At 54.2% G+C, this 14,244-nt stretch overlaps 1 protein-coding gene across 6 annotated transcripts in view; it reads right to left on the reverse strand.

Moving 5' to 3' along the window:
• Nucleotides 1–9,271: 9,271 nt before the first annotated feature.
• Nucleotides 9,272–14,244, reverse strand: part of PROM1 (prominin 1) — a 116,172-nt gene continuing 111,199 nt past the window's right edge. For 5 of the 6 annotated variants that reach the window (XM_055140692.1, XM_055140694.1, XM_055140693.1 and 2 more), the window contains exons 23-24: nucleotides 10,916–11,031; nucleotides 9,272–9,542 (exon numbers count right to left, since the gene is read on the reverse strand). In XM_055140692.1, the coding sequence (XP_054996667.1) occupies nucleotides 9,482–9,542; nucleotides 10,916–11,031 (177 nt within the window). In that variant the 3' untranslated portion in view covers nucleotides 9,272–9,481. Of the gene's footprint in view, nucleotides 9,619–10,915; nucleotides 11,032–14,244 lie in introns of all 6 variants that reach the window. The other variant, XM_055140698.1, reaches the window with a different exon arrangement.

Genomic DNA, 14,244 nt, shown 5'->3' on the forward strand with positions numbered 1-14,244 from the left:
TCCCAGCGCCTGCACTTTTGGAATGGGTTACAATTTGAGAAGCCACTTGCTTTGTCCCTCAGTAAGGAGCTCCCCTGGGAAGGTTGGTTCTCAGGGGGCAGCACTTCCGGCACTGCTGGGGGCTCCTCTCGTGGTCCTACTTCCCTGCCATTACTGTCTCTGCAGGCTGCCACCCTCTGAAAAGTCCACCAAAGAGATCAGTGACATTGGAATCCAGGGTCTGTCTTTATTTATTTAATCGAATCACTGTGAGATACAGTTACAAAACTTTCATGACTGAGTTTCAGTCTTACAACGATGGAACACCCATCCCTCCACCAGTGCACGTTTTCCACCACCAATGTCCCCAGTATCCCTCCTTCTCCCACCACACCCCACCCCCTGCCTCTCTGGCAGACAATTCCTTCTAACCCTCTCTCTACTTTGGGGCATTATGGTTTGCAATATAGATACTGAGAGGCTATCACATTTGGTCCTTTATCTCCTTTCAGCACACATCTCCCATCCCGCACAATCCCTCCAACCATCATTATCTTAGTGATCCCTCCTCTATCCCAGCTGCCTTCTCCCCCAGCTCATGAGGCAGGCTGCCAACCACGAAGCAATTTTCTGGCCCTGTCTCTACTGTCCCTGGGTGTCAGTCTCAGATTATGTTATTTTATATTCCACAAATGAGTGCAGTCCTTCTATGTCTGCCCCTCTCTTTCGGAATCAGGGTCTTTAAACTCCTGTCCATACTACTCTTGGGATTCTACAGTACATGAGGCCTCCTTGGTACCCGTGTTTTTTTGGACTGGACTTTTGCCAGATCCATCAGGGGCACTGTTTGTGCGACAGCGATGCTGTACAGAAACACAGTTCTTCAATAACAAGACTTGAGAGTCAAACTGAATCGTGGGCTGTGGAACAGATGTTACGTTCGAGGCAGAGAACACTCTTTTTTTTGGGACCCATCAGAACTGGTCAGATGACCAGATGCTTGTCCATAGGAGTCTTAATTTGAAAGAACTGATCTTGTTTCTCTGAGCCACAGGGCTCAAGAGCTGGCTTAGAATATTCCAGAAATAAGTGTGCCACCCTTCCAGCTCTCTGTGCTTCCCCTTATGAAGCAGAACAGACTCAGCCTCATTCCCATCGACCACAGGATGTTCCAATGGCAAAGGAGCTTTGGGTCCCCCTCAATGTCATCAGCTGCAGTAGCGGCTCACCAGAGAAAGTGCCTGCCCTTCCAGGAAGAACAGGGCTGAGGAGGACTGGTCAGTGGTTGGAACGAACCACAAGTGTGTGTAGGGCTGAGGGTAGGTAAGAGAGAGAAGAGACCAGCAGGACAATCATAGCTAAGAATGGTCTCGCTGGACAAGAGCTGAGAGTTAAAAGCAGGTAGAGGGGGAGACTAACACCCAAGAACAGTAGAAATAAGTACCAGGAGGATTACTCCACAGCTTAGAGCCGGCCATACATGCTGGGGGGAAGACAGCTCAGATAGAGAAGGGAACACCAAGTAAAGGGTGCTAGGAGGGCCCGCTCAGGATGGGAGATGCGGGCTGAAAGTAGACCATAGACGGAACATGATGGCCACTAAATTCCTCTATCGCAAGCCACAGCACCCAAAAGAAGAGAGAGAGCAAAAGGGAATGCCCTGCCACAGAGGTGGGCTGGGGTGGGGGGAAAAGGGGTGGGGGCGGTGAGAGGGATGCTGGGACCATTGGTGGTGGAAAATGGGTACTGGTGGAGGGATGGGTGCTCACCATTGTATGACTGAAATGCAAGCATGAAAGTTTCTAAGCCTGTAACTGTACCTCATGGTGATTCGCTAATAAAACATTTTTTAAAAATAAATAAACAAATTAATAAAAGTAGTTAAAGGGATTTTCATGATAAGCTTTCAGTATCAATGCCTAAAAGGAGAGAGACAGAGACAGAGACAGAGAGAGACAGAGACAGAGACAGAGAGAGAAACAGACAGACAGAGACAGAGACAGAGACAGAGAGAAGTGCCAGCCATGGAGGCAAGCGGGGGGGTGAGAGAAGTGGGTGGTGGGAGGGAAACTGGGGACACTGGTGGAGGGGAGGGTGTTGAAACGCTGTATGACTGTGAACCATGAACCATGAACAGCTTTGTAATGTTCTGTTACAGTGATTCAATAAAAGAAGTTTAAAAAAAGAGAAAGTGCCTGCCCTCTTGACCTCTGAACCCAGGATCTGGCTTCCCTCTGGCTACGCAAGTGGGAGACGGAACCCCACAAGATGACTTTATCTACCCAAACCCCTTCAGTTGAGCGTAGCAGCCTTGACCAGTGTCCTCCAGGGGAAGGCCGGAGGCCCCGAGCCCCCTCTCTCTGTCTGCCCAGCTGTTTTCCCGGGTGCCGTTACGCTCCAGAGCTCGTTTCTTTCCTGAACCACCATAAACCAGCCTCTGCTTTGCTCCTGCCTTGGCAGCAGCCTCCCTGCCTCTCTCAGCCTCAGAGCTGCAGAGACCTGGGGCCGGGCTCTTGCTTGAGGGAAGGTTGGGGCTGGTTTAATCTTTTTTTTTTTTTCTTTTTGAGTCACACCTGGATATACTCGGGAATTACTCCTAGCGGTGCTGGGGGACCCTATGGGATGCTGGGAATTGAACCGGGTCTGCTGCGTGCAAGGCAAATGCCCTACCCGCTGTGCTATCGCTCCAGCCCCAAGGTGGTTTAATCTTATCTTCCCTCGGACCTCACAGACCGGCCCCTTATCAGTTGTACAGACTTCTGGCTTTCTTATCAGCTCTTACTCCCTGGGGGAGCATTTTCATGTCCTTCAAGAACGTTTCCTCTGCTTCACAGCCCAGTGCTTGTGGCAGGAAGCTGGTTCCTCTTTTCAGCTTTCCGCGTGCTCTCCTCACCCAGTTCCAACATTTGAAACTTGCCATTGAAATCGAGAGCCTCTTCCTCTCCCTTGGACACCCAGAGGCCAGCGCTGGCCTTGCCGTGATCTAATTCCTTGTTATTACATCTCAGGGAGGAAGAGAGGCAGGAGACGGGTTGGCGGAGAGATCAGAACACATGGCATTTATCAACACTTTGCCTGTTGGGTAAGGGGCCAGTTTGTGGTGCCCCAAACAGTGACAGTCACAACCTCAAAGGCTAGTGGTCACAGATCAGTGCAGCAGGCGAAGTCATGATGGAAATATCTGACCCTTTGCACATATCACCAAAAGCGAAGCTAAGATCCAAAGCAAGCGCTTGCTATCGGCCAAGGCCTTGGAAGCTGCCGTGGCGGGGGGTATGCCCACCGCCCGCCCCTGCAAGGCAGGAAGACAAGGGGCACAGATAGTTGGGAATGATGCTCTGGTTAAGAACTGTGTGCTGAGAACAGGTAAAGGGCCGAACAGGGTAACCTCTCAGTATCTGGATTGCAAACGTAATGCTCCAAAGGGGGCAGGGGAGAGACAGAGAGAGACAGAGAGAGACAGAGACAGAGAGACAGAGACAGAAACAGACAGAGAAGACAGAAAAGGAGGAGAGAGAAGCAAAGTGCTGCCATTGAGGCAGGCTGAGGGCGGGGTGGTGGGAAATGCCCACTGGTGAAGAGATGGGTGTTCGAACACTGTGACTGAAACCCGGCCACGAACAGCTTTGTAACTGCATCTCAAGGTAATTCAGTTTTTAAAAAAGAGAGAGAGAAAAAAAAGAAAAATAGTGCCACAATTCCAAACTGGCCTGAGGGCGAGTGGGCACAGGTTTCTGGAAGAATTCAGAGGACAAACCCTTGTTTCCTGCTGCGACTTCAGCTCCCACCGGCCTGACTTGGCTCCTAGCGGCAGAGGGGCTGGGAAGGAGGCGGGCAGGCAGGGAAGGAGAGCGTGCCCGGTGGGGGTCCCTGGGAGCTGGGGGGTCTGTCTTCCCTCCTCATCTCCTGTCTCTGAGCTTGAGTTTCTCCAGCACTGATGGAGACCCCGCTCCCGGGGTGGGAACCCAGTTACAGGGCTGGCCTCAGACCTCGCCTCTGCCTCCAGGTGGCCCATCCGGGAGCCCCAGATAGGAAAGACCCTTTATGGTGGCCATCGTCCGTGTCTCAAGAATCACAGGGCTGGGTGTGGGGATCAAGGCAATGACTATGGAAGCACTTTGGAAACAAGCTACTTGGCTCAAAATAGTCCCACTCCAACCATGGCTTGTCCTCTCAGGCAGTTCTCAACCCCACCCTTGTAGACTAAGCATGCTTGCTCTCGGAAAGTGAGGAACCCACTTCTTCCTGAACCCGCTCCCTCTTCCTCCCTCCCTCCCTCCCTCTCTCCCTCCCTCCCTCCCCTCCCTCCCTCCCTCCCCCTTTCCCTCTCTCCCTCTCTCCCTCCCTCCCTCCTCCCCCTCTTTCTCTCCCTGGATTCTTTCTTCCTGCTCTATATCCCTTCTCCCTCCCTCTCCCCCTCCCCTCCCCTCTCTTCTCTCCACTTTCTCCCTGCACTTCCTGCATTCTCTCTCTTTATGCTTCTCTCTCCTTCCTTCCCTCACTTCCCCTCTCTCAGCTCTTTCTTGCTCTTCCTGTGCATTCTCTCTCTCTCTCTCTCTCTTTGTCTCCCCATTCCTCCACCCCCCTCTCCCCCCCACCACCCAAGAAAAAATGAAAACAGAAAAGAACAGTGAGTTGTGGAAGGGGCTGGGATGGGGCTCATGAGGTGAGGCCTCCCTGGCAAGGGTGAGGCCCTGGGCTCAGTCCCAGTACTGCAAACTTAATTGGCCCAACATTAACACAAGTGTTGAATCACTGAACACTAAGGGAGGGCTATATATCGGCGCTGTGCAGTCCCATGCAGTGACCTGCATGCAATTATTTCGGCCATTTGAGCACAGGAAGAGGCGCTGGGGATTGAGCCCCACGAGGCAGATAATCCAGTGACGAATCAGAAACTCCAATTCTCACAATGAGACTCTGATGGATGTTGCTGAGTCTTCCCCACCCACGTTTGTAGACGGACACCCTGGAGCCTGCTCTTCTGATGTGTGTCTATCGCTGACTCAGTCGCTTCATCTGGCCACACACTGTCTTGGCCACACTGGTGTCCTTTTCCAGACTCTTTGGTACAGGTCAGAGGTCAGTTTGCTGAAAAACACATTTCCTGTCCTGCACGGGACACTGGGGTCTCTTACTCTTCATAGGGACGGGCAGGAAGGGGACGGGCCTGGCTCCCTCCTGCATTCGGCCCAGCTGCTGGGTCTGCAGTGAGGAGCAGGGGCGGGGGTGGGGACATCGCTCCCTGAGTGCCCCGGGCCCACGGCTGGGGGGTCCAGGGACCAGCCGCCAGGCCCGGGTGCCGTGGGAGAGGCAGGCGAGGGCCGCCCTGGGGAGGCCGTGCCTCCTCTGTGTGCTCTGCCCAGGCCCGGGCACAGACCAGCAGACCCGCCACTTTCCCAGGGAAGCAGGGAGGGCGCGGGGCCGGGGACAGGCCCACAGGCTGTGTCAGCAGCCCGCCCGGTGCTTGGTACCGCCAAGGGGCTCGGTGAAAGGCGGCATGTGGCACTGCTAACTCTCCCATGTGGCTCTGGGGAGGGAGGTAGCTCTCCTGTGTGTGTGTGTGTGTGTGTGTGTGTGTGTGTGTGTGTGTGTGTGTGTGTGTGTGTGTGTGTGTGTGTGTGTGTGTTGGGAGGCAGGGTGTAATGGTTGGGGGGGGGTGCTCCTTGATGAGAAACCACTGCCAGCCACTAGGGGGCACAGGTGGAGTAGGAGAGAGAAGTGTCTGGACACATCCTGGGTTGGTTCATCAGAAGCTGCTCTGTGTGTGTGTGTGTGTGTGTGTGTGTGTGTGTGTGTGTGTCTGTCTGTCTGTCTGTCTGTCTGTCTGTGTCAGTGTGTGTCTGTGAGGGCAATTTCTCATGAGAAGTGGAATCTTCTGGAGCAAGAAGCCTGGCTCCAGTGTTGAGTGCTCTTCCCACAGAAGGCTGGGGTCACGGCTTCAGCTCCCCCAACAACTCCGAGGCCAGTGACCGGTAGTCTGAAGGGGGAGGCCAGGAGGCCTGTGAATCGCTGGGCCTCTCGTGGAGCTCTCGTGGCACAAGCCGCCCGCCCAGCTCCCCGGCTGCTCCCAACGTGCGAGGGCCCCCCACGGGGCCTAGACCAAAGTCTCGGCCCTTTCCACGGACAAGCCTCCCCTGAAAGCTCGTGGCTAGGACGTGGCTCGCAGCTAGAAACAGCTCCTCTCCTGTGTCCCGTGGGCTCCTGTCCGAGGCTCGACTCCACGCAGCTGAGAGCGGGACCGTGCGTGGTCAGACCTGCTCTCCGGGGGCCAGCACGGCCCCTCCTGAGGGTGGGTGTAGTTACCCTGCCAGCGGTCCCCAAAGACAGGCCTCCACGGCGTGACGCACGGGCAGCAGCACTAACCAGGCCCCGGTCACCTAGGACCCCCGTTCCCGGGCGCGTCTCCCCACGTCAGGGAGCTGCTTCTCTGCTGCCGCCACGGCCCCATTTCCAGCAGGAGGGCGAGGGGGAGGCCTCTGAGCACCCTGTGCGCTGGGAAGGGCCCTGACCGAGAGCTGGTGACGGGCGTGAGCTCGGGAGCGCCTCACTCCGCAGCAGGGGGCTGGTCAGAGACTGGGGACCTCGCACCTCACAGGGAGCTCTCCCTCGGGTGGGTCTGCCAGGAACCCACCCTTCAGCGCGGCTCTTTGGAGAGGGTGGGTTACAGAGGGAGAGCGGCTCTCCTCCCGGGAGGGCCGCCCGCAGAGCCCGCTGCCCCGGGGAGCCACCTGGCTTCATCACCAGAGCGACTTCCATCCGCTCCTTCTCTCACACCCCGGCTGGGGTCTCGGGAAAGGAGTGCTCCAGGCTGCACAAGCAATGCTGGGTTTGCGGACTCGGTAGCTCTAGAACGTCTAGAACATCTTCCGCCGACTCTCTTGGATGCACAAGGGGGAGCATCGAATAAAGAATATTTTGGGCTGGAACCATAGTACAACAGGTAGGGCGTTTGCCTTGTACACAGGTTCGATTCCCAGCATCCCATATGGTCCCCTGAGCACCGCCAGGAGTAATTCCTGAGTGCAGAGCCAGGAGTAACCCCTGAGCATTGCTGGGTGTGACCCAACAAGAAAAAAAAAAGAGTATTTTGGACTGGAAAGGCAGTCCGGCGGGTCAGGCGGTGGTCACACCCATTCCAGAGCCCTGTCCAGGCAGATTCGGACCTGGAGCACCTTCCCCCATCCTGGGGTGCCTGGTCCCCCCACACAGACTGCTGGTCCCTGGCCTCACAAAGAGCAAACACCAGCTGGGTGCATGGTGGCTGCGTTGGAAATCCTGTTTCTGTGTGTGCCAAAAATGTCTCTGCCATACCCATCCCGTGACACTGCTGGGAGCAGGGGCTGAGAGACGGGGTCAGGGACCACCCAACCCCACACTCATCACCCGTGTGGCATTGGCCAACTCACCTCTCGACACATCAGACAACTTCATCGACAGTAAGACTACATGGATGGAGTCAGATGAAGACACGGGTGAGAGACACATGCGTCATGAGGATCAGACTGAACCAATGTGTCCAAGAAGATGCTCCAGTTTTGAAAAAACAGTTCTTGCAACCAATGTCCCCTGTGCCTCCCTGCTGCCCCCAACCCATGTCCTCTCCCACGGGTCAATGCGACCATTGGTTTCCACCACCAGGGCAGCGCTCTGAGCAGGCCAGGATGGTGTTGGCTCACCCCCATCTCTGGGGGGAATCCCTTTGCCCTTCCTGCTTTGGTGACCTGTGAGGTGTTTGGCAGCAGCTCCTAGGTGCATGCTGTCCAGTGTCGATGAGTTTTTTCCCAATAAGAGGAGGACCAGTTGGCAGCCTGCCTTATGAGCTGGGGGAGAAGGCAGTTGGGATGGAGAAGGGACCACAAAGTCAATGATGGTTGGAGGGATCGTTCGCGATGGGAGATGTGTGCTGAAAGTAGATAAAGGGCCAAACATGATGGCCTCTCAGTAACTGTATTGCAAACCATGATGCCCCAGAGGAATCACTGTATCACTGTCACTGTCATCCCGTTGTTCATCGATTTGCTTGAGCAGGCGCCAGTAACATCTCCACTCATCCCTGTTGCATGCCAGTGTAGCCCAATGGCGTCTGCTCGCTCCAGGAACACAAAGTGCCTGAGATTTTATCAGCCTCTCTTTACTCATCCTTCCCAACGCTGCTGCACTGGGGGCTCTTTCAGGGTCAGGGGAATGAGGCCTGTTATTGTTACTGTTTTTGGCAATTGAATACGTAACAGGTAGCTTGCCAGGCTCTGCCTTGCAGGTGGGATACTCTCAACAGTTTGCCGGGCTCTCTGAGAGGAAAAACTGTGTTGCTCTCTTCTGGTAGTTTTGTTTTATAGTCTCTGGATCTTGGCCATTGATGGGATTACACGGGCGCTGGGGGCAGTTTGTGGGTGTGGCTGCCAAGCTACTGGAAAACTGGGGATTGGGTGGAGGAGGCCAAGTCCTGATCCGAGCAGGCTTGGAGATTTCAGTCATGGATCCCGCATACCTGAGTTTCTCTGCTGGTTCCTTCATGGGTGAGGATCATCTGAATGTGTAGAGAGTGGCCTTGAGCATGGCTGTGGCTGAGTTCTGGAGGTTTTCAGCTGCTGGGTCTCTGCTTCAGGTGGGGAGGGAGATTCAACCTGCTCCCCTCTGAGGGGTCCCTGGTGAAGACAACCTGATGCGGGGGCAGAAGATCCTGCATCGCTCTCTTCCGGGAGCTTTGTTTTATAGTCTCTGGATCTTGGCCATTCTTGAGATTACATGGCACTGAGGGCAATTTGTGGGTGTGACTGCCAAGCTACTGGAAAACTGGGCATCTGGGTGGAGGAGACCCAGTTTGATCCGAGCAGGCTTGGAGATCTCAGCCATGGGTCTCGCACACCTGGTTTCTCTGCTGGTTCCTTCATGCATGAGGCTCGTCCGAGTGTATGGAGAGTGGCCTTGAGCATGACTGTGGCTGGGTTCTGGAGATTTTCGGCTGCCGGGGTTCTGCTTGGGGTGGGAGGGAGACTCAACCTGCCCCGCTCTGAGGGGCCCTGGTGAAGACAGCCCAAAAGGAAAAAGAGAATAAAAGGGAAATTGTCTGCCTCAGAGGCAGAGGGAGGGGTGGGATAGGGTGAGGGTAGGGAAACTGGGGACATTGTTGGTGATAAATGTGCACTGGTGCAGGGATGGGTGTTCGATCATTGTATGACTGAAAAACACGCAAGTCTATAACTGTAGCTCATGGTGATTCAATTAAAAAAAACAGTCAGCAGAAACAAAAACAGAAAATAGAGGAGGACCGTGTGTTTGGAAATCTCTCTTTATTGTCTGCACACACAACTGTTCCTTGCCAGTTTACAGTCCTAGGGTCCCACCCGATGAGACACGACTGATTCACGCCGGGTTCTGAATATTGGCTCAGAAACAAACACAGAGGTCTCTTGGCGGGAGCGGTCACAGTCCGACTAAAGCTTCACTGGCTCCTGTGCTTCCTCCCGGCTCTCGGGCGGCCGGTGGGGCCTCGGGATGCTCACAGGGCTCTGGTGGCCGGGGCTGGGCCCTTTCCAGCACCAGATCCTCGACTGGAGTATCTGCATGTATTTAGAAACTGTTCATAGACTCCACATGGGATAATGTCTATGTAAACCCCAAATAGCATGTCTCTTACTGTAACACAAATACATACACCAAAGAAAACAAAACAGAACAAAACAAAGTTCATGTTACCTCTGGGTTGAAGTGTTTACATCACAGACAATAAAGACAATGGGTCATGAGGAGGATGGGACCGCTTAGTAAAACCACAGGGTGACAGGAAAACATTTTACCTCTTGCTCCCTTCAAAATCCAAATATCAAACAAGGATGTCATATTCCAACCAACTTAATGTCGGACATCTTCCTCTACCCAGCAAGTATTTCCACAATGCTCCTATTCGCTCTGAGTGCACTGACTGTTGCTACAAACTTTGCACATGTCAATGTTTAGTTGAAAAAGTCCCCCCAGATAATAAATAACGACCGCCCCAGTCTCATCTTTTGAACATGGTTTGAGAAAGAGAAAGAGGGGCCCGAGTGATAGTTCAGTGGATAGGGCATTTGCCTTGCATGCAGTTGATCCAGGTTTGATCCCCGGCATCTGACATGGTCCCCCGAGCACCAAGCCAGGAGGAGTATTTCCTGAGTGCAGAGCCAGGAGTAAGCCCTGAGCATTGTTAGGTATGACCCAAAAAGGAAAAAAAAGGAAAGAAAGAAAGAAAAAGAGGGGCCAGAGAGATAGTAGAGTGGGTATGGCTCTTGGCCTGCACGTGGCCAACCCAGGTTCAACCCCGTGAAGCCAGGATGATTTCCCAAACACCAGTGGGAGTGATCCCTGAGCACAGGGCCAAGAGTAAGCCCTGAGCTCAACTAGGCATGGCCCCAAAAGAAATTTAAAAATAAAAGAAAGGAAAAAAAGTTTTTTCCAGCACAATCAAATGCAACCAAAATTAAAAAAAAAAATCCAACAACCCCCCCCCCACACCCGAACCAAAAGGAGTTCTGATTATCTTTGCAATTGTCTCCTCACCACTCAGCTGCCGGCCGCTCACCCCGCTAACAGACGCGGGAGGAGCACAGGGAGGAGGAGAGGGAGTGAGACCCCGTGGACAAGTTCCTGGAGAGGGCGGAAGGCAGAGGACAGCCCCGTGAAAGGAGGAAGCACGACTAGAGAGTGTAGTGCCAAGTGTCCGCCACAGAAGAACTGCAAAGGAGAAAGAGGGAGCCGGTTACCAGGCCGAGACAGAGCCAGAGGGGGACAGAGCCAGGACAAGCATCAGAGTCGCACAGAGCCAGCTGGACGGGCTGGGAGCGCCGGACGTCCTGCTTTAAAAAGACAAAGCAGGGTTCCTTCCACGGGAGCTGGTCTCCTGAGAGGCAGCACCCCGCCCCCCAGCCCAGCCCCCAGCTCTGCTGCGGCCACTCACTCATAGTACACGTCCTCTGACTGCATGCGGCGGTAGTACTTGGCCAGCTTGACGGCGAAAATCAGAGCCGGGAGCAGCAGAAAGGTGGCTTCTCCGAGGCCGAACCAGAACAGATTCTAGAGGGAAACACAGCGGCGGTCAGTCCTGACTTGAAGGCTTGACGCAGGGAAATGGAAAGCAACCAAGGTTTGCAGGGAGGCTAGGGGAACAGGGTAGGTGACCCCTGAGATTGTTCAAGGAGTACTTTTTTGGGGGGGAGTAAATTGTATTTTTTTTTTATTGGAAAACAAATATACAACTTGGAATGGATTTGAGGCAAATTATGCCATAAGCAGATTTTCTTTAAGTGGCTAGAACAAAGTTTAAAAAGCAAGTAACAATGAAAGAAAATGTTTTGGCGACCGCCACCTTTCAGAGCCAGTTGGACAGAGAGGTAGGAGTTTGTAGTGATGGGACGCATGGGGAATATAGCAAGGGGGGCAGAACCCGCCCTGCTCCCCACCCCAATGAGACTTTGAGCGGCCGCCCACGAACAGCTCCACCGTTCCTGAACAGCCACGATCCCAGAGGCACACAAACCAATCTCGGAATGCAGCGGCTGCTGGCAGAAATACCTCTGGGCTTAATTACTAAAATACCAGAATCCCAAAACTGGGCGGCCACTTTCGCGACCGTGCAACATCATATGTTCTTTGTTATTAACAACAGAAAACATATGATCTAATGATGCCATTTCGACAGGTCTGACTGTTGGGGGTGGGGAACTCCAAATAATGATAGTGAGTTTTCTGCCGAAAATTGAATGTAATCAAAGTAAGGAGAGAGTAAAGTGAAAATCATCTGCCACACAGGCAGTGGGGACTAGGAGGGGGTAGGCTGGGGTTCTTGGTGGTGCACTGGTGAAGGGACGGGTGTTTGATCATTGTATGACTGAGTCTTGATCCTGAAAGCTTTGTAACTTTTCACACAGTGATTCAATGAAAAAAATGAGAGAGAGGAGGAAAATAAAAGAAAATTTTCCTGGTACAGGACCAGCAGTACAAAAAAATAGTGCATGAGGACCTGGATAATGCACCCACTTTGCAACAGCGCAGCTTTTAGGAACATATTGTTGACTGTCCATAGTCCACGTGGAGTTACGGCTTCAAGGAGTACTTTTCATTTTTAAACATTTTATGTGCTCTGAAACGTCTGTAAGCTCTTCCTGGGTGGGGGTGGAGTGTCACGCCAGGCGGTGCTCAGGGCCTGCTCAAGCGCCAGGCCCTCTGGGGAGCGGAGGAGGCGGCAGCGCAGGCCCTCGAGCTACCTGCAGGGCTCTTTAAGGCTGTCATGCTCGGGGCGTGGGGTTTTCTGGCTCCGCACTGCATCCTAGCGGGGGGGGGGGGAGGAGGGCGGGGGGATACTTCGGGCACCCCCAGTGTCAGCTTCCTTCCGCCAACGCCTTTTTCCTGATGCTTCCTTTCCCACTGGCCCATAACCAGCAGCCGAGAGGTGGGGGCCGGGGGTGAGGGTGCTGGGCCCCAGGACACATCACTGACCTCTGTGTCATTTCAGGGGCCCAGCCCGGTCTGTGCAGCATCAGCACAGATGGGGGGCGGGGGGTCGGGTGTTCTCGTACGTGTCCATGCCCAGGACTCCAGACGGGGATGGAGTCACGTCTGCGCTGGGGGCTGCTGGCCCACAGCTGCTCTGAGGACCCCTGAGCTCAGCCTTCCTGGGAGCTGAGAGGTGCCCTGGGCATGTCAGTGACGCCAGACCCCCTGCCCGGCCCTGCCTGCCGCTTGCTTTGAGTTGGGTTGCGTGGGGCAGCCTCGCCTCTTGGCCCTAAATTGCCGGCACAGCCCTCCTCTCCTCCTGGGTTCTCGTCTTTGTTCATTAAATTTAAAAAAAATGTTATTTTTATGAGGTTGTTCACAATAATGTATTCCATGCAATATTCCAACACCAACCCCACCACCAATATCCCTTCCCACCATTGTTCTGGACTTTCCCAACCTCCACCCAAGCCTGCCCCAAGAGCAGGCCCTGAATAATTTATTTTGTAGTACTTGCTATGAATAATTCTCTAGAACTGTGCCACCAAGTGTGTGAAGACTGCTGTATCCCTCCCTGGAGCCACTGCGCCCTTGGGGAAGAGATGACTGACACGCTGTTACGGTTAAGCCTTGTGTTATTATTTTCTTAACCGAGACCGCGTGCCTTCTGCCCTGCGTCCCCCCAATGGGGCGCGCTACCCCCAATGGGGTGCATCAGTGGGGTAGAGCACGCAAGTCGGTCCAGGAGTTCTACAGTTGTGAATGGGGCGATACAACGGGAGTTCATGTTTAACTGGGTGGTGGCTTTGGAGTGTGCGGCGTCTCTGCGGCTTGTCATCGCTCCTGAGCCTTACCTGTGAGTCTCTGGCTCACGGCTGGCCAACGAGCCAATCAGGCAGCAGAGGCAGCTCGTGGGCGTGACTGCGAGTGTGAGGAGATTGGCTCATTTCCACGGCCCTCCCCCCTGTGGAGGCCGGGAGCTGCTGGGACTCACCCTTTTCCATCCCGCTTCACCCTTGGAGGAGCAGTTAAGACTTTAAAGGACTGTGGAAGGGACAGAGCTGTGCAGTGGGCAGGGCGTTTGCCCCGCATGAGGCCAACCCCGGTTGCTCTCCAGCATCCCATAGGGTCCCCCAAGTCTGGCAGGAATAATCCCTGAGCATTGCTGGGTGTGGCCTCCAACAGACAAACAAACAGAAATAAGACGCGAGAGGGACTCAGAGCCATGCAGGCGGGAAGGAAGCTGCCGCGCAGCAGCCGTGCTCCATCCCGGGGGGGTGGGGCGGGGGGAGAGCTCCCGAGCTGACCCGCTCACGCGGGAAACACAAAGGGCTTCATTTATTCATTTGAATTAAGAAATATTTATTCATTTGTTTGTTTGGGGGCCACTCCCAGTGGTGCTCCAGGCTTGCTGCTGGCTTGCACTCAGGGATCGTCTTGGTGGCTCGGGGGGCCCTGTGGGGTGCTGGGGACTGGCCACGTGCCAGGTAGGCAGACTGCCCACCGTCCCAGCTCTCTGGCCCCTAAACTTTTTTTTTTTCTTTTTGGGTCACACCGGGCGATGCTCAGGTGTTACTCCTGGCTCTGCACTCAGGAATTACTGCTGGCAGTGCTCAGGGGACCATATGGGATGCCGGGAATCAAACCCAGGTTGGCCCTGTGCAAGGCAAACACCCCACCTGCTGTGCTATCACTCCAGCCCCTGGTGGTCCCTAACATTTTTTTTTTTTTTTTTTTTTGCTTTTGGTGTTACACACAGCAATGCACAGGGGTTACTTCTGGCTCATGCACTCA

This window comes from Sorex araneus, chromosome 5, assembly GCF_027595985.1.
Source record: "Sorex araneus isolate mSorAra2 chromosome 5, mSorAra2.pri, whole genome shotgun sequence".
NCBI classification, from domain to species: domain Eukaryota; kingdom Metazoa; phylum Chordata; class Mammalia; order Eulipotyphla; family Soricidae; genus Sorex; species Sorex araneus.